Source organism: Leiobunum rupestre, chromosome 5 (assembly GCF_980474605.1).
Source record: "Leiobunum rupestre chromosome 5, qqLeiRupe1.1.hap1, whole genome shotgun sequence".
NCBI lineage: Eukaryota > Metazoa > Arthropoda > Arachnida > Opiliones > Sclerosomatidae > Leiobunum > Leiobunum rupestre.
The window spans coordinates 33,116,056-33,138,643 of NC_143388.1; the positions used below are offsets into that span (position 1 = coordinate 33,116,056).

At 36.1% G+C, this 22,588-nt stretch overlaps 2 protein-coding genes and 1 long non-coding RNA gene across 3 annotated transcripts; 2 read left to right on the forward strand and 1 right to left on the reverse strand.

The window, feature by feature from the left end:
• Nucleotides 1–5,281: 5,281 nt before the first annotated feature.
• Nucleotides 5,282–8,978, reverse strand: LOC149944201 (uncharacterized). Its single transcript, XR_016481073.1, has 3 exons — nt 8,815–8,978; nt 5,405–5,553; nt 5,282–5,329 (listed from the first exon to the last, which is right to left on the reverse strand). It is a non-coding gene; the product is annotated as an uncharacterized LOC149944201 (long non-coding RNA).
• Nucleotides 8,979–15,431: 6,453 nt separating this feature from the next.
• On the forward strand, nt 15,432–20,307 carry LOC149944202 (Golgi-associated plant pathogenesis-related protein 1-like). The gene is made up of 6 exons (XM_090175200.1): nt 15,432–15,519; nt 15,626–15,826; nt 17,720–17,866; nt 18,811–18,940; nt 19,021–19,104; nt 19,898–20,307. Exons 2-6 carry the CDS (start codon nt 15,695–15,697, stop codon nt 20,089–20,091), a joined length of 687 nt encoding a protein of 228 aa, XP_090031326.1. The 5' UTR covers nt 15,432–15,519; nt 15,626–15,694; the 3' UTR covers nt 20,092–20,307.
• A 577-nt stretch (nt 20,308–20,884) lies between these two features.
• Nucleotides 20,885–22,478, forward strand: Adss (adenylosuccinate synthetase). Its single transcript, XM_090174311.1, has one exon. It carries the CDS (start codon nt 21,053–21,055, stop codon nt 22,421–22,423), a length of 1,371 nt encoding a protein of 456 aa, XP_090030437.1. The 5' UTR covers nt 20,885–21,052; the 3' UTR covers nt 22,424–22,478.
• The last annotated feature ends 110 nt before the right edge of the window (nt 22,479–22,588 follow it).

Here is a 22,588-nt window from a genome sequence, read left to right on the forward strand (position 1 = left end):
ATTGTCTTAAAACAATCATTCTGTCTAAGTATGAATAAATACCTTATTGTTTCAATATAGGTAATAGAGAGGTTAAGCAAAGCACTCTAGAAGTTTTAACAACAACGTCAGGAGTACCCATAGATATATGAAATAGCATAGTTACCTTACGCTGCATACTGGCCCGTGTGTCATCTATTGGGAGACCAAAATTTGTAATTTTTAAAATATTTTTTGTATGCGCTACGTAATAGCGCCATCTATTGATGTTAAAAATTAGTATTTGGGAAAAAGAACGCGGTAGATTAGGCCTAATAATGTTGATAGCCCTATAGTAACTTGGAGTTTAAGTCACGTGTATTTTTTTGATTTTGGTGGAAAGATGGCGCTATAACCAGGGTTGGACATAAGGATATTTTTTATAGTCAGCCTGACTAGTGAGCCTCCAATCTTAATTTATTTTAGTAGTCACTGGCTAGTGGGGGTAAAAATGGGGTATAAAAACAAGAAGGGCAGCCAAGATTTTGCTTTACCTACGTGACAATTTTTTCAAGACTTATAGTCTTTGACTAGTTTAAAATATTTTCTTGGATTAAATTAACATATGACGCATTAATTTGAGAAAGAGATTCTGAATCAGAACTTGTAGAGGTGCAGTGGACTCTCTGGACTCTTGATTGTCTACAAGTATGTTGATTTTTTTAATAAAATTAGATTGATGAATGATGAATTTATGATACTCCATATCCGCCATTATTTATGAAAATTTGTTTCAATTTTTCACTAGTCAAATTGAGTAATCAGAGCATGTATTTTATTAGTCAAATGCCGTGACTAGTGCCTTATGTCCAACCCTGGCTATAACGTAGCGCATCCAGAAAATACGCGTTGTCTGCTAGCTGTCACTTCCGTATCAGTCCATCGTAGAATTGTAGATCTATACTATTTCATATCTCTACGGGAGTACCTCGACGTTCGAGGACAAACATTCTTCAAAATCGATTAAGCGCGCTTTCAGTTCGCCGGCTAACGCAATCAAGTACGTTTGTAATCGAATTTTAACAAATTGCACGCCTTTCGCTAACCCAGGGTACGCGAAGAATTAAAAACGTCATTTGAACAATACTAAAGCAGGCGTTATGTATGGGTATGAGTGTTGTCGAAATACAATTATTTGTTTCTTCGTGGGCCCGGTTGTACCGCGAATGTCTCTCTTTGTATACTCTTACTTATTTCGCCCAATTAGTTTTAATTGTACAAGGCCTAGCCGTATTTCTATTCAAACAAGTATTTACGCTTTTTAACAAGTACGTTGCTAGATAAATAATACGTTTTTATAGCTCTGCCTCGATTTGTTGAGATGGAAAATTATAATTATCAGTATTTTTATTTAAAAACTTTAAAAGTATTACGACTTGTCACATAAGCTCGACAGAAATATAGCGTCGTCTTGAAGTTGTTAAATCTTGGATTAATAATAGTAGTTCCTACCTGTATATATCACTTGAAATAAAACCTGACCAGCAAATGGCTTTTGCGACAGCAGCGCCGCTTCGGCGAAGTTAGCGGAGAATCCCCGAAACTCCCGTAACACGTAGCCTTCTACAATGCAGAACCCGTAACAAACACTTAGCAAATGCACGCGGGACTATGTAGTGATATATCCAGGTAGGAACTACTATTATTTATCCAAGGTTAAATATTCGACTCCCGAGCGAGGGGCAGGTCACTTCCATTTTGGGTGCGTCTTAATCATAGTAAAATGATTAAATCAGGGTTATCAAGATTAAAAAATCTAATCAAGATTAGAATATCTAATCACGATTTAAACGAGATTTAATCATTCTATTCAAGATTAATCTTTTTAATCAGGATCTAATATTTTTAATCAGGATTTAATCATTTAATCAGATTTAATCATTTAATCAGATTTAATAATTTTAATCAGATTTAATAATTTTAATCAGATTTAATCATATTAATCAGATTTAATCATATTAATCAGATTTAATCATTTTAATCACGATTTAATCAATATAATCGGTCGAATCGAGATTTTATAATTAAAATCAAAACTAAAGTACGATAATTTAATATTAATTATTAATATTGATGGTTCTATCGCATTTGTGTTTGATGGAAATGATTGAAAAATAACTTATCACATTTTCTTTAAAACATCCGAAAACATCACAGCTTTGTAACAAGTTATCACAGCTTTGTAACAAGTTATCACAGCTTAGTAATTAAGGTAACATTGTAAAATGAACTTTTTTTTTCATATAAAATTATTCTAATCCGCTCGTTCTAATCACGCACAATTATAATCATTCCAATCACCAATATAATAATTCTAATTCTCGTTCTAATTTCTAATCGCGATTTAATCATACTAATCACGATTTAATCGTTTCAATCAGGATTTAATCATTTAAATCAGATTTAATCATTTTATCATGATTAAATCAGATTTAAACATTCTAATCATGATTAAACGTGATTTAATCAAAATAATCACTATTAAATCGGATTTAATCTTTCGAGGGGTGCGTCGTTAATCAAGGAAGTGACCTGCCCCTCGCTCCCGAGTCCCAAGCAGTGTTGGAAATAAGGCGGTGGCGTCGGTCAAAGACCAGTTTATTTTGGGCTATGACCAGTAAATTAAATGGAATCTGGGGGTTCATTGGTCATAATGACCAGTTTATTTTTAATTAAAAGTATAATTCTATACCGAAAACAGAAAATGATAAAAGCGTTGGGCTCTCAGCTTCTCACAGCCAATGAAATTGTGGATTTTGACTTATTTCTACTCCTAAATCGAACGTATTTCCTGGCATCTGGCAGTAATGCAATTTGACGTTCTTCTGCTACAAGCGCCGCAGGCCTACAATCAGTCAGATTCGTCGAGCTAAGAATATGTTTAAGAAACATAAGCATAGAAGACATTGATGCCTATCCTGAAATTTCTTTATGGCTTTTACTAAACAAAAAGAATGTCAGAAAGGAGTAAAACTGTTTTTATTCGAAGGACTAGAAGATGATGTAAAATTGTAAATACGGATAAGTTTTTATTCGAAGAACAAGAAGATGATGAAATATTTTTTTAAGTTCCTTAAGAAATGTGATAAATATCAAAGCTGTTGGGTTTGTGATAAATAAATATCATTATAGTTCCTAATCGCTATTAACAATTCAATTTCAAAAGTAAAATAAAAGAGGGAGGGAGATAAGTGGGGTAGAAAAGAGTGGTCATGACCAGAAAATTATTTTTTAAGTAGGGGGTATTGGGGTCATATTGACCAGTACTTTTAAAAAGCTTATTTCCAACACTGCTCAAAAGTACAAACGATAAAAGTAAAACGTCCAAAATGTTCACGTGACTCCCGACGTTGTTGTTCAAACTTCTAGAGTGCTCTGTTTAACCTATCTAATACATAGTTTGCATCCCTACGTCATCAATGACGCAGTTCCAAGTATAGATATAAGAACCAAGAATAAATATTTAATTTGAGCAAGAATGAACGGTACTTTGCCGCCATTTTTCTGGTGTAGATTTCTTAGTAAAACGGGAGGGTTAACAGTTTCAATCGTCTGTTTGCGGATTTTAATTATTTTCAAATGATTAAGAAATTATTTTCACGTTAAAAATGGTTATCTGCCTGGTTAAAAATTGTTCCAGTAGTTCAATTACCAAGGGAGAACGAAAATTGTTTATTTTATTCGATAGCGAAGGTAATTGTAAAAAGGATGACCGCAAAGGCCTAACTTTGATAAGCTTTGTTAACTTCTTTTCGTAGATATTTCTGTCGTAATTTGATATTTTATTTAAATAACCCGGCCTTAGAATCTTATCTGGCTTTGTTTAGGGCCCATTTAAAATTTTAAAGCATAAATCTAATACGTTTTGTAGCTTTGACGAGATTACCAACAAAATGGCTACCTATTTAGTAGCTACGCGCGAAATGGTTTGAATTTTTGATCGCCCTCCCAGTTTCCTTGGAGACCATAGGCCCCTCCCTTCGGTGCAAACTATGTATAATAATATTTATAATAATACCCAAGGCATCACCTTAAGTCCAAAACCGGTTTGGTTACGGTTTTTCCTTGTAGTTTTAAGTAGGCAAAAACTTGTGGGAAATTCATTTTTGCCGTGGTTATTTAGACTTAAAGGGAATATAACCTCTAACGCGTTCTTTACGAAAGACCCCAACCCCCGCAACAAACCACTAAGCAGCGCCGAAATGTCAAAAGCCATAGGAGGAAGTGACCAATAATAGAACCCTTTTGGGGGCGTCAAAAATAATTGAGGTGATATTCTCTTAAAGTGCTTTCAATAACTTTGTTGATTAAATTATCCCTTAATTAAAATCTATCCTAAAGCGTTCGCAAACCAAAATGAAGTTGTAGAATTAGACTGATTCGCAAATAGTGTACAATGAAACAAACATTTAGAGCGAATCCCAATAGTTAATTTAACCTATTTGAAAAAAAATACTTACTGATTTAAAAAAATACTTTTGGAATTACTTTAAGCAATTTTTTATGTAAGCATTTTAACATAAAATGAACACGAAATAATTATTTTTAACGATTTCAAATTTCGACATTTTAGACTGTTGGTGCCATCTGGTAAGACTTTGGCAATTTGAAAATAATTATTAATTATTTTTCATGACCTCAAATTTCGACATTTTAGACTGTTGGTGCCATCTGGTAAGACTTTGGCAATTTAAAAATAATTATTAATTATTTTTCATGACCTCAAATTTCGACATTTTAGACTGTTGGTGCCATCTGGTAAGACTTTGGCAATTTAAAAATCTGCCAATAAAAAAAGGACTGAGTTAGACTTCGAAATTAAATCTAATTTAACCTCAATTCAGTAGTAAAAATGTTCAGTTATTTGCCATTTAATTTGGGTAAACTTTGGAATAGATTTAAGATTGAAACAAACTAAAATTCTGAATTATTAAACACTCTTGTTGAGGTTAAGGGCAATAGTTAGTGTAGGGAGCTGTTGGCTCGCGTGGCTTGCAGGGCTTGCCACCACCCTCCTACGCATTGTAACCCGGCCACCTGAATTAAAGGCTTTAAAAGTCGCTCGATGACTTAGGCCTAAGGTGCTGCCTTGGGTATTAGCCTAGCCTAGCTCTATATGGGCTTTAAGCTTAGTTACATAGACGAAACACTAAACTTCACCTAGCAAGTTTATCTCTATTTGTTGGCAGAATAACTACCAGTTTACGTTGGTGGAGAAAAAACACGTTAAATTTTAAAATATCTACTTACAGAAACGACGATAAATAGTCACTTTTACGTTCCGATTCAATAATTTTACAGTTTTCAAGTTCTGAAAGCGTTTTAATTTTAAATAAGCTTTGGTCTCAAGCAAAGAATTATCTGGCAAAAGAATTTCTTAAATTACCTAGAAGAGTACATACAGCGCCAAATTCGCTGGTGGTGTATGCGTGAACTTCATAATCGTGTCGATAATTTTTTTGATGTCAACGTGGTTTCCAGAACTTTTAAGGAGCTCTTAAGATCAATTACACTAGAGCCACATAGCGGTAAATGCTAGAATTAAGATAATAAATTGCTGTATGTTAGCAGACAAAAATATAACAGTTTCAAGAACCAATTTCTATGTAGATCTACGAATATATTTTATAAGAGCTAAGAGTCAGATGCCGTCATTAATAATGGCAACTTTCACAAATAGAAAAATTTCCAAAATTTATAGCTACTTCTAAACATACTTTTGGAAAATGCTCTAACCATATTATTTTATAAACTCAGTTCTTTTAATATTATTAATTAATAATGAGTAAAATTGAATTATACCTAAAAATTACCAAATCATTCATAAATAACTATAAATTACGAAATAATTCATAAATAACTATAAATTACGAAACAATTCATAAATAACTATAAATTACGAAATAATTCATAAATAACTATAAATTACGAAATAATTCATAAATAACTATAAATTACGAAATAATTCAAAAATAACTATAAATTACGAAATAATTCATAAATAACTATAAATTACGAAATAATTCATAAATAACTAAAAAGATTTTAAATAATTATAATAATTAAAATAATAATACTTATGAAAAATGTTTCGTGTTAAGTTCAAAAGATGGCACTCTAGACCTAAAATCAAGATGGGCATTGATTAATTAATAGCGCTATTAATTAATCCAATGTCCCAGGTTTTTCCTCGAATGCTCGCGTAAATTAGTTCTTGGCAGTTTGTGAACTTCTCACGTTGACCGCTACGGGAAAAGGCTAATTTGTTTAATTTATTGCCTCTCCAACAGCGTAAAACTTCAATTGTCAATATATTCAAAGATACATTTTGCCAGTTTTAACGCAATGTGGAAAAAACCAGTTTTAGCCAAGCCAGCCTTGAATGACGAAAAGACGAATCAATAAGAAAGTTTTTATTAAGTAATAACATAAGTCTATAATATTGTTCCATAAGTTTGTCACTTTGGGGAATATTTTACCGAGAGCTAGTAACGGAGTGACGTCATCACAAGAGGAAAATCTGCCCCTAGTGAGGCGCTGTCAAAAGCTACGTGTGACGCGTTAGCAAGCGGACGCAAAACGGCGACGAAGCCCGTAATGCAGTCTGTCTTGGGAATAGCTCTCAGTTAAAGGCCTAGGTTTTCTTCTGCCTGTCACCCTTTAAATTTACTTTCCTTCCAAACAAATACCCTGGTGGTAGGCCAACAGCAGAACACGTTGGCCTACCACCAGGGTATTTGCTTGGAAGGAAAGTAAATTTAAAGGGTGACAGGCAGAAGAAAACCTAGGCCATTAAACTTTTGCATGTGAAAAATAGGAAGTGTCACACCTATGTAAAATTATTATACACTTATGGTAATACTCGCTAGATGTTGGTTATCACAAGCGGATTGGCATTTTGAATAATTGATAGCATAAATTACTTAATAGTCTTCGATAATAAATAAACCCAATCCTAATTTTCTATTAATAATTAATTTTACTAGCAAAATTATACTGAATTATTGATTCGGAACATAAAATTTATTATTACAAACTCTGAATTCGTTTCTAAAGGTATTTATTTTCCAATTTGACACCTAAACTTGTACTTATCGATATTAAACTAAGCTGGTAGTAAGTTGGCTAATGAATGTGGTAGAAAGTGACCTGGGAATTGCAATCGTTATGTGACCAACGGTCAGTAACGTATGCAGATCATTTGATTGGTTGAGTTATAATTTGGGCAATATAGAAAACATTGAAGGGGTCTCCACTCAGCTACAAGTTTTCCAGAGCTCCCTTAACCTATCTATTAAAATAACTAGTCGAATAATTCTTATATTTTCCCAAAAAGTAATTAATTTTCAGTAGTTAAAATTAATTTACATAATGATATTTTAATATTCATTGTAATTTATTGGAAATTTTTTAATCAAATAAATTATGAAACGCGATCAATTGCGTGATGCTCCTAAATTTCAAAAAGTGTGCACATCCAAGTGCTCCAAGACAAAATCTTTTTGAAATTCGTCATGCTCAAGAATAGTTCAAAATAATCAGATATTCTTTAATATCTACAGATTGAAACGCTAACACCGGTGTTAAATTAAAAACGGCTAAGGATTTCACCATTTGAATCTGATTGCACGTCTGTCGATGATCCGATACTGCCGCCTGGCTTGTAGCTATAGCATTACTATTGATTCGTAGGGAACTATAAGGCGCCATCTGTTTGTTAATATAAGTAACACTTGCGATATCAATTTCGGGTAAATTAAAATTATTTTTTACCATCGTTAAGGGCAGTACTTGTTTCATATTCTGTCAGTAAAATTTTACTACAAAAATATAAAATATTTAATAATATTTGCGGGAAATTTGAAAACCAGGAATATTTTTAATAACATCGAATTAAAATATAATAATATATATTTCGTGCATTATAATATTCATCTAGGCTATAAAATTCAAAGATAGTTATTTGTAAGCATACATGGAGCAGTACTTCAAAAATAGACGGTTCCCGATATTTTGACACGGTAGGCGTGGCCTAAAGCGGAAGGCTTACTGACTTACTGAGGTACATCAGCCGCTTTGCAGCGCCTCAAGAACCTGTACAACTATCACTACGAGAGGCATAGTCAGGGCTTAGGCAACAGTACGTACGAGAAAGTTTGGTTAGCCTTAGTTCATTAATTTGATTATGTTTATAAATGAAATTTGATTTAAAAACCTTAGCCATACGCGGTTTACTGGTTATTTTTACTTTATACAATGGTTAATTACCATTACTTAAACTTTTAAAGAACCAATTTCCAAAATAAAAGGTCTAAAACTTACTAAGCCTAATCATTTAAGCGACAACAACGGCGTCATTTTGTCAAAATTGAACGTGAACGCCCCAACTTCACTACGAAACTACGCCGGAAATCGATCTCAGCGACGCCACGTTTGTCCACATTGAACTAAAATTATCCGTGATTTTTCTATTCGCAGTATTCACGCGTGCGTTTTAACGCGTGAACAGTGAGTCCCCTTAGATTCTTGGTCCATGCTTCAAGTGGCAAGTTCAAATGTAAATACTACAATTATTTATAAACCATACTTTACCATATTGTAATATCTTCAGAAGCGAATTTTGAAAAAGCAGGCGAAGCAAGTAACTTTAGCAGTATAGCAGATGGATAATTATCTCGAAGAAGTTATATACTTCTGATACAACTTGTATTTAAAGGGGAACGGCCAATCTTTTCCAAATATGGCCTTATTTCCGTATCAAAAGATTAACAAGACGTTCAATATACTAACACGTACCTTTTTTTGTCTTGAAAAAATAGCTTTTGGCCCAAAAAGTTGAAACGAAAAATAACGCCGGGTGTTTGGGTTTGAATTTTCGCCGCCATCTTAGGGGCTGCCTCCAGCGCCCTAACCCCGTATGAGCGATTTGCGAACTATCCTAACTTTTGAAATCGCGCAATTTAGGCTTAAGTCTCTTATAACTGGAACACGCCGCGCGTGCGAAACAAATCTTTTCGCGTCTTCAGAGTTCAGCAGCGCGCGCTTTTACGTTGTTTTTCTGTCTCACCGACTTCTCACCAGGTGTCGCGGCGGACGCGCGCTTTTCGATTTCCCGAAATTTCTTTATTTTATTAAACATTAACCACTCAATATTTTTTGATGCGGTTTTCGCCATAAATTTGAGTTTTTAATGGGCTATAGGGATATCTAACTGGTTAAAGCTTGACCGTTCCCCTTTAATTACTTACAAATATGTATTTACAGTTCTAGTAATCTACTTGGAGTGCCAAAATTATCAAAATTCAAATGCATTTGGACATAGATTTTTGGTGTAATTTTTATGTTATTAAATGTTCTATTCCAATTTAAAGGCTTATAACGCCTTGCTCTGTTCTCTAGCTATTTTCAGACCAACAAATTGTCATAAATATATAACATATCCCTTATTAGATATACATAGTTTGGTTACGCTTCCAATTTAGGATTTAGCGGAATCGGCGACAGAATTATTGGGCCGTACAAGACTCAATTAGTTTCCTATTCTTGGATGGAGCTGAAGCCAAATTGGATAAGCATTACGCGTCGTGCAATTATTGCGTATTGGATATACCATTTTCTAAGGTGGCGTCCGATTTAACAACAAACACCGCTGGGATAGACCAACTGAAAATATTTCAGCCAAAATGGTTCAAAACTATGGCAGTTATCGCTTATGGGATAAACTTTTATCCACCATTTTCCAAGATGGCGTCGGATTTCAACCAAACCCAATAGGTCTCATCTGCTGGCCGTGACCAACCAACACAAAATATTTTAGCCAAATTTAATAAAAACTATGGGAGTTATCGCTTATGCGGTACACTTTTATACGCCATATTCCAAGATGTCGTCGGATTTCAACCAAAAAACTATGGCAGATATCTTTTAAAGATTCACGGAATTATTTGAAATATTAGGAACGAATAATTCACTTAGCTCCTTCCTTTCCATCACGTGACTCAGAGTCTCAGACATTCGTTTACCCTTCCTAAAATACGTATCATTGATATCATTTTATACCCCATTTTCCAAGATGACGTGGTAGATCAACCACAATCAAAAAGACTCTGTATTTCTGGTCCATTTCCTGAGAAGTTCCAGATAACACAAACGTTTAAAAAAATTCGACTAAAAACATTTTCAGCTATCGTTTAAGGAATGTAATTTTATCCACCATTTTCCAAGATGGCGTCGAATTTCAACCAAAAAAAAGGTGTCACATCGGCTACAAATGGCGGCAATTTCTAAATAGTAGGCCTCTCTGACCCAAATATGTTTTTAAACTTTTGATTAAATAAAGTTTGTCAAATATTTTTTATATCCGGGAAGCCAAGCATTTATTTCAGCTGTGATCGAATTTGTTATTTGACCTTTTACGAAATACTAAAAAAAAAATGTCTAGCCATTTTAACCTTCGAATAACTGGTGACCTACATATGGCTTCTGCCACTTGTATGTCGGGCGTGGTTATTATAACCGGACTTGGCGAACTAAATTGTGACCGTCCAAAATGTCACCTTACATCGTGTCCTTTCAGCGCTTGTCAATAGGTGCATATCATTAAATCCAACGCGACAGGAAAAATCAATGCCCTAGCCTTCACGGCACAGTCAAGTAACACGGGGACCCCACCAGTACCGTTACTTCCGGTTTCAGCATGCATTGAAGATAAAATAGCGTAGACTTTATTAACACTACCCACTCACCTCGCAATTTCCTACCGTAATACTAGTGTCGAAACTCGTTTCTCTCTTCACTAGGTACAAACCAACGTTACCTTAAAATGTAACGTTGAACGGCAAAGTAATCTCCACCCTCGCTTATAAATAGAGGTGGCCCGAAAACAAATGTCGAAATTTCTCATTTCCGGGACTTGCAAAAGCATGTGTACCTTCATCCAAGGTCGATTATAGACTATTTCAGCGCGAGTAATTATAGCTCTTAATGGTAGTCACCATTTGCAACTAGCGAAGCACGGTCGAAGGTGGGGAGACTTCGGAATGGCGTCGTCCCTAATTGAAGTCGATAAATGGGCCTATAGGACGGCGAAGATGGATTATAATTAGCGGAATAAGGCCACGGAGTTTGTTTACCAGCTCGCCCGCCTTCCTCCGAGATTCACAACAGAGCGGCTTCCTCGTGTCCGTTGTTGCTAATTGGGACTGCATGATAATCAATTGCTAATTTCCTCCTTTTTGCTAATCAGTCTAGTACCTGGAAAGGCTGGTTTTCATTAAGGCAAAAACGCCACGACGGTGTAAGTCAACGCGAAAAATTCTCGTTAACCTATAATGCAATATTTTTGCGTCGACCGTCACCGTTGTGGCGTTTTTGTCGTAGTGAAAACCAGCCTTAAGCCTAACAGTTTTTTTGCGTCAACCGAAACTCTTCGTTTAGCGTTTCCACTAGCGTGCGCAATGCTTTGTTTCCACTAACACCCGTCATAATGCTTGTTTTCCACTGGCCCGCGCAACGATGCGTTTCTCAGCTTTGAAACGTTCAAACGTTTTTACGCGCATAAAGAAAATAACATTATTTCTTTACGCGTGTAAAAACATTTGTACATCCCAAAGTTGAGTGACTCGACGTTACGCGGGCTAGTGTAAACTAAGCATTAGACCTTAGCCTTAGATTCCACTTGCGCGTCATTAATGTTAATTTTTTTACGTGCTTAATCGTTTTGTACGTGTTAAAGTTGATTGACGCGCCGGTACGCGCCGGTACGCGCGCTAGTGGAAACCAAGCTTAACACAATTATTTTTTGTACTGACGCAAAAACTCACTCCTGTAATCCCAAGCGTCCGGGAGGTAGAGTTTGTGTATGGCCGTGTGAGGACGACCACCAATCCCCCAATGGGTGGTCGGAATACTTCCGCCACGGGTGTCCCCACCCCTGTTCCCACTTATCCCCCCGTATCTCAACTTTAGCGTGTACAAAGGTTTTTATGCGCGTAAAGGAAATTGGTTTTTGGCGTGAGCTTTCTTGACGTTTGTAATATTAACTATTAAATCAATTTCAACTCAAAATTTACCTTTTTGACGTTTTCACAGAGTTACCATAAATATACCCAATTAATATTTTTTAAATACTATAATGTATAATTTTCAGTGTATTTAAGAGACTACACTAAATTTATTTTATTTTGATTCCAAGTTAAAAACATGAGATTTTTTGACGTTTTTCGAGAATTACCATAATTGTAATTAAGATTTTCATAAAAAAATATTATCAAACGATCATGCATCATTTTCAATATATTTGGATTAGAGATAATGTATTGATTTAAGATTATTTTAATTTCAAATGAAAAATTATTGTCATAATTGTAACTACAATTTTCATTATAAAATATGATAATGATTTTCAATTTATTTGAGTTAGAAATAATGTAATGAATTTAAATTCCACTATTTTACAAAATGTGGTAATTTGAAATTAGAATAATATTTTAATTTTTAATTAAATCAGTTGGGTCAGTTTATCACAAATTCCAAGCAAATTTGGCTTTACCTTATAGAATTTTAATGGAGATGGATACTAGGGTGGTTCAAAAAAATATCGAAATGTTTTGGTGCACATTGATTTTCTCGTTCATTTTGGTCGGAAAATGACACAGGAAAAATTTTACGTACATTCATTAATATTTACGTCATGTTCTCATCAAAATCCATGTGCACCAAAACATTTCGATATTTGCATTTTTTTGAACCACCCTAATGGATACGTTGAAACGAAGTGCCAAACTCGAGGTCGTTTATAATTTGATCCTCCGTTTTTGGGGGGTGGCGGGCACTGCCCCAGAAACCATAAATAAAGAATCATGACTGCTACTGCGGCAATGTATGCGGATATTTTTCGTTTGTTGGTGGGCGAGAGAGATAAATGTCTTCCTCCTTTTGGGATGTCGGGAGCCAGCGATCAAAGTATCCATTTCATTAATGCAAGCTGGGGTCTTTGGCGCCGACTGGTCGATCTCGGACACTGTGGCAGCTGAGATACAACTCGCGTTCTTTCGAAACTATCAAAGACAAGAATGGTTTATTCTCGTGTACCCGTGGGATGTGGTTCGAAGTTAAACAAGACGAACTGAAAAAATCTGATCATTGCGACAAAAATCGTGGGCAAGCAGGTGTTTCGATGCTTCGTATTTCTGTTCCTAAAATACTTTGTTACAATTCAATATTATTCAATGTAAAAACGTTGGCGTTTCCGTGGTAAATCTTTGGTTCATTTCGATAGTTAGTAGTCTTTCCCTTTGCACCACCTTAGGCCTAAGTCATGAAGCGACTTTTAAAGCCATTTAGTCAGGTGGCCAGGTTACACTGCGTAAGAAGGTGGTGACAAGCCCTTCACCACACGCGAGCTAACAGCTCCCTACACTCACTCAGATAGCGGGTTATCTGCAATTACTGCATAAAAACTTGTTGAGGTTAACGGTAATAGTTAGTGTAGGGAGCTGTTGGTTCGCGTGGCATGAAGGGCTGGCTACCACCATCCTACGCATTGCAACCCGGCCACCTGAAATAATGGCTTTAAAAGTCGCTTGATGACTTAGGCCTAAGGTGGTGCCTTGGGAATTAGCCTAGCTGATTATTATTATTATTATTACACTCAGACTAATCAGATCAATTGATATGGTTCCTATTGCTAACCAGATAGTTTAAACCCGAAACTAATCTCAATTCATTTAAACTGACAGATAGAAGGTGAGTGGATTTCAGATGCCTCGCGATTATCGATCATTTTAATTTATGTTTATTTTGATTGGTTTTCCAGAAGATTATAATGAGATTAATTACAGTAAGTCAGTTCAGATCGGTTATTTGAGATAATAAATGAGATACCGATTGAAATCAGAATGCTGGGTGTGGGGAATAAAAAAGAAAAACTGATGTGTACAGTGTGAACAGAAAAAGTTGGAACAATGGTTACAATTTTTCTGTTCACACTATTCAATTTTCTTGCTTACAATTAGTTGGTTTCAATTAAGCGGCCCAATTAATTGTATAGTGTGAACTGGACTTTAATTTAGATATCTGATCAAAGAAATCACATTTCTAATTTCCAGTGATTTTTACTAAAGACTTATGTATTTTAGTTTAGATCTTTAGTTTAGTCCCGTTGAATTTCTAAGGCTGAATTATTAAGTTTTCAAACCCATTTCCAACTTTTAGTTACATTTATTGACATTGCCCTAATTAGTTTTCTGAGTAGTCATTATCATAGGTTATCAGACCAAACAAGCGTAATTTAAAATGACAATGATTATATGCTTTTCTATATGTGAGAATGGACCCTCTTGTACATAATATAGTATGAAATGAACTATAATTTTTTTATTTAAAATACTACAGCCGTTTCGGCGCCAAAACTAGCGCCGTCGTCAGGCAATTTTACAATAATGACATTGATGGTCCCGCCCATGAAATTGCTTTACATTACACTAATCTATTCAATCCAGGGTAAAATTGGATAAAGCAATGATTTTCAAATTTATTAATTTTTATTTTTAATTCTTGTTTACATAAGACATGTTTGATTGTTTGTTTTTGTTGTGCTACTCTAATTTCATTTACACTATATTTTATCGTGCTGTTGCCCTCAACAGACTCGAGGTCATTATTGTAACATTGCCTGACGACGGCGCTAGTTTTGGCGCCGAAACGGCTGTAGTATTTTAAATAAAAAAAATTATTGTACAATAGTGGGTTACGTTCATTTCATAATATATGCTTTTCATTAACAAAATTTCTAATAATTGCAAAGGCTGAATTACAACGACAAACAACGTCTTCAATCCAAACATAATTTATTGTGTGTCTCCTTTTCAAAAGTGTAACGGCCCTCATTCGCTTCCATCTAACAAGTTCAATCAGGTCGAAGCAACATCTTGCAGTTCTTCCCATCATCGGGGGGTATTTTTCGTAAAAAAAATCAATGAAAGATCGAATATCAGGTTCGCCATTGATCCAAGATTTCCCTCTTTGTATCTCGTCCGCGTCATCCGGATCTCGACGAGTTCTTAAAAGTCTGAGCGAAAATAACGCTCTTGGCGAAAAGAATTTTACAAAGGTAGTTTTTGCCTTCAAATTTTGGCGAAATTCTTTTTTGAAGGGAAAATATTCGTTCCAAGACTATTCTGGCGGGAGTGGGGCACTTGGTTCCGATCAATAAGATGAGAGAGGGAAGAGAGGTACGAAGGTTCGAATCCCTAGTCCCGGCAAGGTTGGGGGCCCGCCGTTATCCGGAAGCGTCTCCGGAGGTTGGGATTGGTCGTTGAAGTCTCTGACGCGACTGCGAGGTGAGCTCGACGCTGGCGGTCTTGGCCATGAAGGGGATACGATGCTGGTATTTTCCCGCTCTGCGACAGAAGCTCCTGAGAATTGGTAGAGCGAGCGAACATTTCGCGTCCTGTATGCCGATCTCACGCGGTACCGCAATCATCGAGAGTGGGAGCAAATGTGAGTATGCAAATATCCTATCCTTTTCAACTCCGCATTGACGCGTAGACCACGCTGGTGACGCTTAAAATCGTTTACGAAAACCGGTACCATTTTGCTTTTTTAGTTTACCGATAATGAGGTGATTCTACCTGACGCGTCTTGGTGCGGAAGAAACCCCGCATTCGATTCAGACATGGATTTCATGAGTCGGAAACTTCGATCTTTGAAAAACCATCGCTCCAAATCGAGATTCAAATCTAGAGTCGTGCCCGAAGACTCTTCCGATTTGTCTCGATTCACTTCCTCAACTGCTATTGTCGATAAAGTTGGTTTTCTTTTGGATGTCTTTTTCTTGACCAAACACTAGATTATTTCGATGCCTAGCTCCGGATAAAACTTTGTGATGCATTTTAGCGTGCATTTCTTAATCGCATTTTTTTCACTTTTTTGCATGCTTAAAACATTTAAAATTCTCAGCAATAATAATTACGGTAGTTTCTTTGAATTAAAAACGGTTATTTCTACCAAGTTTATGTGTATTTTGTAAAAATATAACGTCGCCTGAAGACTAAAATCACGTATCTTTCAAAATTTGTGTATAAAGTTAGGTGGATTTTGCTTTCAGGTGACGATAACGTGTTGCTCTTACGTCAGACGAAACAGAGCTTGGTCCTAGCACTCGCAAATATTTTCACGCGCACTAGAAATTCCGAAATTCCGCGTGACGCTAGCACGCGCTCGTAGACTTGTAGTGATGCTTAAATTATTGAACTTATTGCATGTATGTCGTTTATGCTTGGAGGAATAAAACAAGTATACTTGTTTTATTCCTCCAAGGTTTATGAGCACTAATACGATTTTTTATTGGCGACCGAAACGAGTCTAGGTGGCGTAACGGCGCTAGCTTCTCCGAGGTTGCGCCTATGATCTAGCGTCTGCTACAGACATTTTAAAAAGTCATAAGAACGTTTTTTTCTTAAATAAACTTATCAAAACATAATCAAACGATTCAAAAATTATATTAAAATATCCTTATTTATTAAGTCAAATTTACGAATAACGATGAGGAAAAACTAATAGCGTCTGCTTTAGCCACTACCTATCTAGTTTTCAATGGTGAACCAAAGGGGGCGTAGCGATAGTTTTCGGTCGCGAATAAAGTATACATGTATGTCGTTTATAAAGTAATTTGGTCTTCTTGTTCAAATGTTTCTTTTACGTCACTATCTCTTACTTTTGCATATCTAGTTAGTTCCAAAACCAAAGAAGGAAATTTGCTCACGCTCTGATAGTAAGCCCGGTATTTCATTGGTTCCCTAAACGCTTCAAAAAGTACTAATCAAATAGGAATGAGCATAAGCAGAACTTTTTAAACCAAAGAGTAAATAAGTTTTCAAGTCCTACTGAAGTAGCGCTAAGTTGTCTTTGTGAAAGTGTTTGGCCTGTTTAGCTAGGAATTTATAGAAAGGTCTATTTGGCACACTTTTTAGGCTAGATTTTGATGCCTACAAGGAGACTACCCGAGGAGGCTATCACCGATTTTATTGAAACTCGGGGCTTAGGTAGACCTTATGGTAGTATGGAAATTCCCAAAGGGAAAAGTTGCAATGTGCTTCAGTTTTCCCATGGCAAGTGAAAATATTTTTGACCTCTCATTTTAAAAAAGCATGGGATTTTCTCGGTTATCCAAATTTTGTTAAAATTTAACCGAAAATGATCAATTTTACTCAAAATCCTTGGAAAATTTTAACCAAATAGGTCAAATTCATCTTTTTGGTTAGTTTTGAAAATTTAATTTTTTTAAATTTTTTAAGTAAGTAAGTACCCTGTGAAATCGAAAAGATCTCATGCTTTTTTAAATGGAGATTTTTTGTTTTGAGAGTTCAAAAACATTTTCGGTTGCCCTGGGAAAACTAAAGCCCATTGCAATTTTTCCCTTGGCAATTTTCATACTAACATATGGTCTACCTAACCCCCGAGTTTCAACAAAATCAGTGATAACCACCTCGTGTAGTCTCTTTGTTAGTCAACTTGTTTTGATTATTACGCTAACGACGCTAACGACATCTAATGCCACTAGACCGGAGCCGCCACTTGCTTTAAATTTACCTATTTGAGGTACCTGTTTTTAGAATTAATGTAGAGAACTACGGTAGTTCCGTTTCAAAAGTGAACTACTTTATGTTCTCTTAATGAACGCCATTGTATCTTTGGTTAGATTTTGGCCAAGCCCGTGTTGGTCAATTTCGAGGACGAATTGAACGTGGCTGATTTCCGAGAGAGTGAATTCGTGAAAGATATAATCAAATGGCACAATATTTATCGGGAACTTCATAGCGTGCCGCCTCTTCGACTCTCCAATCCGGTAAACATTCCTTTGTTTATACATCTGTAGAACGTTTTAATGACTTCTTTTGTCAATAGGCGGTTAAACCAAGGATCCTATATGTTAGAAGGATAGGTATCCCTCCGGCTAGCCTGTGTTTTCAAAACACCGGCAGCGCCGTCGATATTAAGAGAGCGTCTAAACGTGGGACGTCTTGTTTTTATTCCCTCAAGGACAAATTTTGGCGGTGCTTCCTCTATGGTTTGTCCTTGACGGATTCTCTATCGCGCATGACCCACCGACGGCGCTGCCATTTTTCGTCTCTCACCTCATATCCTTCTAACATATAGGATCCTTGGTTAAATCTAGGAGCAACAAACCTTTAAACACGCTAACGCAGTATTGTGTTACAAAATACTGCGTTATTTGTGTACAAATTTCATTGGTCTAGCCTTTACGCTGAGCGTTTTACGGAAAGGGGGAAGACAATTTTTAAAATTTCCCCTTCCGACGGCAGCAGGCGCTAAAGCGTCTAACCAATGAAAATTGTACGCGAGAAAATGCACGACTTTTAAATAAACCCCTCTCTGACTGTCTTGCCCCCCTGTTGAAAAATTCTGCCAGGTCTATGCCTAGAAAACAGTATAAAGATAAACCAAAGACAAACCAGTTTTATGTCCAGTCGCAGCTGCACAAACTCTATAATCGGCTATGAATAATATTTTATTTAAAGGACTATTCCATCCATATAAACGTTTGTCTTACCACCTGGAAAAACATTTACGAATTAGGGTTGCACTATACTAATGTATATTGTATACTGATTCATTTTACTATTTTAAACCACAATGTTCAGCTTAAATAATGATATAACTATAAAAATTAGAATTTAGATTAATTAAAGAATTAAAGAAATAAATATATTTTAATTTGTTTGGATATCGTACCAATAAATAATAAATAAAGATTTGAAATATTTGCAGTTATGCGCTTTGGCTCAATCGTGGGCGAATCATTTAGCCCATCACAATACATTTTATCATCGAAACTTGAAAGACATTGGAGAAAGTTTGTTTTCCCGTTGGTCCATAGACGCCGATTTTGATATTTCAGGTGATTACGAGAATTAGCGTGTTCCAAGGACAAATATATATTTTTTTTAATAAAAATCTAAATATTTTGTCACATTTTAGGTGAACAACTTGCGAAATATTGGTACGAAGAAGTGAAAAATTACAACTTCAACCAAGAACCATCCACTCTACATGTTAATGCTGGTAAATAGATTAGAATACGGATAGTTTAAAGGGAATGTAACCTCCAACGGGTTCCTTATGTAAGACCCCAGCCAGAAGCATATAATATAACTTTTATAAGACATTTAAAATCACTATAATAACAAATTTTCACTATTTAACTAGTTTTTCCATACCGTAATTTTAAAAATCAACAGGAGCCTACGAAGTTATTTTTCAAGACACTAACAAATCGTAGGTTGCTCGTGGGTGTGGCCTATTTTGGCTGCCATGGTAACGAGTTTATGCGGCCATGGCATTAAGACGCTAAAGGTGGTCACGTGATTACTTAGCTAAGCAGAATCGTATGGTTTTTTGCCTCGAAATTCGTGACGTAGAATAATACAACCTAGGAGCAACAAACACAGCACCCCACACAAGGAGAACGCAACCCATCAAAAGTCGTGCATTTTCTTTAGCGCTTGCTGCCGTCGGAAGGGGAAAATTCGGAAATTGTCTTGCCCCTTTCCGTAAAACGTTCAGCGTCAAGGTTCGTCCAATGAAATTTGTACACAACACTGCGTTTAAAGGCTAGCTGCGTTCTCCTTGTGTTTGTTGCTCCTAGCTTAAAACTAACGTCTTTTGTGATTGAAGAGCACGCTAGTGCCTTATTTCCTTCCCTCCCTCTCCTCCCGGGGGTAAATTTGACATTAAACAATGATATAAATACATTCTTGATAATATACTAAAGCTGAAAATTTGAGTTTTTCTCTGCGTGATCACACTATTATCGCGTCACTTTGATTAGGAGTATAGAGTGATATTATTCATCCAGGTCATTTTTCGCAAATGGTATGGCGCAGCAGTACTGATATAGGCGTAGGGAAAGCCAAAACCAGATGCGGGAAGTTATTCGTCGTGGTAAACTACAAACCATCTGGCAACGTCATCGGCGAGTACCAGAACAATATTTTTCCTCCGGAGAAAAATTCTCAACAATCCGACGAACTAGAAGGTATGCTCATTTAAACAAAAATATTTTGTTTTAATTTGTACCGGGTACATTTTAACGCTGTGATAGTCTCAGATTTAAATAACAACATTAAAAAATCGAATGAATAATAATCTAAAAGCTCATTTAATTATCCGTCGCGCTGAATTTAAAAATAGAATAATATCCGTTCCAAATAAATAGTGAGAAACTGCCATCATGTTTTTTACATTTCATGTTTGTTGAAATAAAAATGCGCACATTTCGAAATTAAACGAATTTTCAAGTGCTATAAGCGGGTAGCATTTTCATTTACGTGTATTGATAGCTTTGTTTTTATAATGTTTTTCAATGTTTCTTTTTGAAAACTGTTATTAATAAAGCGTTGTTGATTTTAAATGTCTTTGTTTTCTGCGCATGAAGAGGCAAATTATATTAAACAAACCGTGACGTTCTAGAGCGTGTTAAGAAATTTGAAAAAATAGAATTAGTCCACTTTACAATCGTAACTTCTCTCTATTTAATATTTATGGGGAAATCAATTCTATTTAACCCTCGGCTTCGCCATTTTGTTTATTCAGCACCATACAATTTTACAGCGCTGCCACATTTTTTACAAATAAGGAGAAAGGTCTTAACAGGTGAGTAGGTGACTCAATTCATTCTCCCATCCATGACCCCATGGTCTTGCGAAAACTGACGCAAAAAATAAAATGCCATCAATTTGAATTTCGCGCGCTATCTATATTTTATCTATGTCGTTCCGAGATGTCGCTACAATCTCTATTTTGGTGACGTTTTCTGACCTACAACCTTGGTGGATAGGAGCAGACGTCTCCCTCGCTTCGCGACTGTTATTGCGAACTGCGAAGGTCTTTGGAAATTGGAACGCGATATGGCCTTACGCACATTCACCGTAAATGTTTATTCAACTGCTTATTTCTGATTTTATTGTTTGTGTCAGAACGTTATCTTTGATATAAGCTCGAGGACTATCGTATGGCTTCTGTTAATGGTAATTCTGTAATCGCTGCCGACTTACTTGCATCAAAACGTCCGAAAATGGGAATGGAAAGCGATGCCGGCGTTAAGCCTAAAACCGGTGTGACTGTGGTTGTAGGCGCTCAATGGGGCGATGAAGGCAAAGGTAAAGTAGTCGATTTACTGGCTTCGAATTGCGATGTTATTTGTCGATGTCAAGGTGGAAACAACGCTGGACACACCGTCGTCGTTGGTGATGTCGAGTTTGATTTTCATTTGCTTCCCAGTGGAATTATAAATGAGAAATGCACCTCTGTTGTTGGTAACGGTGTTGTAGTTCACTTGGGCCAACTCTTTGAAGAAATTGTGAAGAATGAAAAGAAGGGCTTGAGTAACTGGCAGGAGAGATTATTAATATCTGACCGGGCCCATTTAGTTTTCGATTTTCACCAGGAAGTTGATGGTTTACAGGAAAAGGAGAAAGGTAATCGCAGTATTGGAACTACGAAGAAAGGAATTGGTCCAACGTATTCAAGTAAAGCTAGCAGAATTGGTTTGCGTTTCGCTGATCTAATGGGAGATTACGCTGTTTTCGAAGTAAAGTTTCGTGCTCTGGTTGAATTTTATAAAAAGATGTTCCCTTATCTCGAAGTAGATGTTGATAAGGAGCTTGAGAAGTATAAAACATTCGCTGAAAAGATTCGACCTTGCATATCTGATACCGTCCTCTATTTGCACGAAGCTATTAAAGATGGAAAGGTGGTTTTAGTAGAAGGTGCTAACGCAGCATTGTTAGATATAGATTTTGGCACTTACCCTTATGTCACTTCGTCCAACTGCACCGTTGGGGGTGCCTGCACTGGACTGGGTATCCCGCCAACATTAATACGAGAAATCTATGGAGTAGTCAAAGCTTATACGACGAGAGTCGGGGATGGTCCATTCCCTACAGAGTTACACGATGAAATAGGTGCCATGCTTCAAGAAAGAGGAGCTGAGTTTGGAGTTACAACGAAAAGAAAGCGCCGTTGCGGATGGTTAGATACTGTTCTTTTGCGCTATTCAACAATGATTAATGGCTATACCGCTATCGCTCTAACCAAATTGGATATACTTGATCAACTGAAGGAGGTTAAAATTGGAGTTGAGTATTTTCTCGATGACAAACTGCTAGTAACCCCTCCGGCAAATGCTTCTGATATGCAGAGAGTAAAAGTTCAGTATCTAACTCTACCTGGCTGGATGTCTTGCACTGAAAATGTAAGAAAATTTCGCGACTTGCCTATTGAGGCGCAGAACTATGTCAAAGAACTAGAAAATCAAATTGGAGTTCGTGTAAAATGGATTGGAGTCGGTAAAGAGAGATCTAGTATGATTGAAGTCTACTAAGTGATTTCGTCATTGACATATTTCTCATTTTGTGGACCCAAATAGTCAAAATAAATTTAAATCCACTACATGTAGCGAGAATTTTCAATTTTTAGTTTTATTTTTATTGTAATCTTAATCAGGAGTACTTATTTTTAAATGAAAAATTTTGAAATTACATTACGC